The sequence below is a fragment of the Colobus angolensis genome, unplaced genomic scaffold (genome assembly GCF_000951035.1).
Source record: "Colobus angolensis palliatus isolate OR3802 unplaced genomic scaffold, Cang.pa_1.0 Scaffold60, whole genome shotgun sequence".
In the NCBI taxonomy this organism is placed as follows: Eukaryota; Metazoa; Chordata; class Mammalia; order Primates; family Cercopithecidae; genus Colobus; species Colobus angolensis.
This window is the reverse complement of record NW_012119599.1, coordinates 4,136,451-4,140,237: the sequence shown is the minus strand read 5'-3', so window position 1 is coordinate 4,140,237 and position 3,787 is coordinate 4,136,451. Positions and strand designations below refer to the sequence as shown.

The window sequence follows — 3,787 nt, the reverse complement described above, 5'->3', positions numbered from 1 at the left end:
CTCCTGGGTTCACGCCATTCTTCTGCCTCAGCCTCCCGAGTAGCTGGGACTATAGGCGCTAGCCACTACGCCCAGCTAATTTTGTGTATTCTTTAGTAGAGAGACGTGGTTTCACTGTGTTAGCCAGGATGGTCTCGATCTCCTGACCTCGTAATCCGCCCGCCTGGGCCTCCCAAAGTGCTGGGATTACAGGAGTGAGCCACAGCGCCCGGCTGGGAGGGGGTTTTTGTTCATCGTGTTCACTGCTATATTTCCAACTCCCAGAGCAGTGCCTGCCATCTCATAGGTGCTCAATAAATCATTGTTGGGTGAATGAGTAAATAAGTAACAGTCCCTACCTTGTAAGGATCTGATGCGATTGTCCACATAAAGCACTGAGCCCAGGGCCTGGTCCACTGTGAGCACTGACTTAATGATGGCCATTACAGTAATTCAGGTTCTATTCTTGAAGGTTCTTAGTTTCTAACCTTCTATGAGTTAACACATGTAAAGCGCCTTAGAACAGGGCTGGTTGCCCAGTAAATTCTCCGTTAATGACAGCTATTATTATAATTAGGCTTCTATTTTCAAAGTAGCTTCGGTGCCAAGCTTCTGTGAATTATGAATTATACTTCCCATCTCGGAGCCCAAGCCCAAGTTTTGGCAAGGCTGTGAAGAGCTGATCCTCTGCTACCCTTTGACCTCATCCCTACAGCTCTGGCCTCCTTGGCACACCAGGCAGGCTCCTCTGGCCTGGAGTGTTCTTCCACATTGATGTACATGGCCCCCCCGGCTTCAGATCTGTCGCCTTCTCAGGGAGGACTACACTGTTTAAAATTGCAGCCTCCTTCCAGAACAGTTCTCCCTTCAGTCCTTTTTAAAAAATTTTTGTTGGGACAAATTCTTGCCATCATCCAGGCTAGAGTGCAGTGAGCAGTGGCATAATCACAGGTCACTGAAGCCTCAACCTCCAAGGCTCAAGCGATCCTCCCACCTCAGCTTCCTGAATAGCTAGCTGGGACCACAGGCATGCACCACCATGCCCTGCTAATTTAATTTTTTGTAGATGGGGTCCCACTGTGTTGCCCAGGCTGGTCTTCAACTCCTGGCCTCAAGAATCTTCCCACCTCAGCCTCCCAAAGTGCTGGAATTATAGGCGTGAGCCACTGGCGTCCCTTCAGTTTTTTTTTTTTTTGGAGACAGGGTCTCACCGTTGCCCAGGCTGAAGGGCAGTGACATGATCACCGCTCACTGCAGCCTTGACTTCTCAGGCTCCAGCAATCTTCCCATCCAAGCCTCCCCAGTAGCTGGGACTATAGCCGTGCACCATTGTTAGCCCAGGTAATTTTCTATATTTTGTAGAGATGGGGTTTTGGCATGCTGCCCAGGCTGGTCTCGAACTCCTGCGCTCAAGCGATCCGCCCACCTCAGTGCTGGGATTTCAGGAGTAAGCCACCATGCCGGGCCTCCTTTCAGTGCTTTATTGTTCTCACGGCATTTATCAGCACCCGGCATATGCTGTATCTTACTTGTTTATGTCTGTCTTCACCAGCAGCCTCTACCCACTCCCATGTAAGCTCCATGAGGACAACGATTTTATTTTATTCACTGGTGTGTTCCCAAAGCTTAGCACACAGCAGGTACTCAAAAATATTTGTTAAATGAATTAATGGATCACAATCCCTATCTCACAGGGTTATTCTAAGAAGCTGATAATCTCATGCAAATTAAGTGCAGCACTCTGTAAGTGCTCGGAAAATGGCAGCTGTAATTATCATTAAGGTTCTATTTTTGTAAGTTCCTAGATGCACCATTTCTATGAGTCAATATATATAAAGCCCTTGGACTGGCACCAGACACCCAGGAAGCGCTGAGGAAGCGTAGCTGTGATTATAATTAAAGTCCTCTTTGTGGAAGTTCCTAGGCGATGTGGCAGAAAGCCCTAGCTGTCCTCCACGAACCGTTTTCTGCTTTCTGGGCGCTTGGCTAGACTGCTTCTCCCAGGTTGTTTTTGCAGTTAGCTGTGGCCACGTATCTAATTTCTCAGCAAAGGCGTGTCAATGGAACCAGTGTGTGCCCCTGACAGGCCAGGGCTTATAAGACAACACGTGCACCCCAGCAGGTTCCCTGTCCTCTTCTGTCAGCAGGACCCAGGCCATGGCCACCCAGTCTGGACCATGGGGGAGACAACAGGCTTAAGGGATGGCCTGGGTCCCCAAATGACTCACCCAGCACTATTTTGTGAGTGAGAAATGAAATTCTATTGTTAGAGCCTTTACATTATGGGGTCTGTGAGTAAATACATAGAAATATCATCAAATACAAGCACATAGTAAATGTTAGTTATCTTTCCCAAAAGACCCCGAGGTTCCCCAAGAAGGAGCACAGGGGGAATACACACACACACACTCTCACTCTCTCTCTCTCTCTGTCTGAACCAACACACACAGATACAGATTTTGGCTTTTATTCTGGCCATCACACATCTACTTCTAAGACAACACAGACCGGCAGTACCCCATCCCCCATGACCACTGTCACAACCCGAATTTCCTCAGGCCCCCTCCTCCCACCCCACCCCTTCTGCCAAGCTCCCTGTGTGGGGGCGCTGCCTACACCTCACCCCGGGCGTGCAGCATGAAGTGCCCGTGCAGCTCCCCCAGGTTGTCGAAGGAATCCTCGCATTCCGTACAGTGGTAGGTTCCCTCCTCTTCCTCTTCCTCCTCCTCCTCCCGCCCAGCTGGTCGGCCCTCCCCAACCCGAGGTGGTTCCTCCTCTTCCTCCCCAAGTGCCCTGCCTTCAGGGGCTGGTGCTTCCTGGGGGGCTGTAGCAGGGCAGCAGAGCCGGCAGGGTGGGGTTCCCGGTGGGGCCTCCCCAAGGGGTGAGCGGCCACAGAGCTGGCAAGGCTGAGCCGGGGGGCCCGGGGGCTGGGCTGCACGGGGGGCCCGGCGGGATGGGCCACCACGGCCCCCGCCAAGGCGCTGCTTCACCTTGTAGCCAGGATCATATTCGGGATCGTCAGTGGTCTCCTCTTCCTCCTCCTCCTCATCTTCTTCCTCTTCGGAGTCCGGCTCTGAGAGAGTGTATTCTGAATCAGAGGAATGCTCAGGGCCTGGAGGGGGAAAGACAGGGGGAGACAGTGGCATCAGAGGAAAGAGGACTAGGCCCAGCTGTCCCCTCCCTGAACCCTCACATTCAGACTTGCCATAGTATGACCAGGGTAGCCTGGGCACTACCCTTCTCTTCCCCACAGATGAGTCCCCATGGCATAGAACAAGGCTGGCACCCGGTAGATTCCCTGTATCTTTGTGTCAAGCAAATGAATGTCTTCTAAGAACTGCATGGGACAGGACTGGGCATGGTGGCTCATGCCTGTAATCCCAGCACTTTGGGGTGGCCAAGATGGGAAGATCACTTGAGCCCAGAAGTTTCAGACCAGCCTGGGCAATATAGCAAGACTCCGTCTCTATAAAAAATTTAAAAATTAGCCAGGTCTGGTGACACATTGCCTGTAGTACCAGTTTCTCAGGAGGCTGAGGTGGGAGGATCACTTGAGCCGAGGAGTTCGAGGCTGCATTTGAGCCATGACTGCGCCACTCCCTTCCAGCCTGGGTGACAGAGTGAGACCTCACCTCTTAAAAATAATTTTTTTGGCTGGGCATGGTTGATCATGCCTGTAATCCCAGCACTTTGGGAGGCCAAGGAGGGCAGATCATGAGGTCAGGAGTTCAAGACCAGCCTGGCCAACATGGTGAAACCTTGTCTCTACTAAATATACAAAAATTAGCTGGGTGTGGTGTCGGGTGCC

The 3,787-nt window shown here is 51.7% G+C and overlaps 2 protein-coding genes across 2 annotated transcripts in view; one reads left to right on the top strand and one right to left on the bottom strand.

The window, feature by feature from the left end:
* The window catches only part of SRRM5 (serine/arginine repetitive matrix 5), a 28,139-nt gene that overhangs the window by 9,229 nt on the left and 15,123 nt on the right, over positions 1 to 3,787 (top strand). The gene's annotated exons all lie outside the window — the stretch shown is intronic.
* ZNF428 (zinc finger protein 428) overlaps positions 2,431 to 3,787 on the bottom strand; it is a 16,417-nt gene continuing 15,060 nt past the window's right edge. Inside the window, exon 2 of the mRNA XM_011963116.1 lies at positions 2,431 to 3,091. Coding sequence (XP_011818506.1) covers positions 2,592 to 3,091 — 500 coding nt within the window. The 3' untranslated portion in view covers positions 2,431 to 2,591. The remainder of the gene's footprint in view (positions 3,092 to 3,787) is intronic.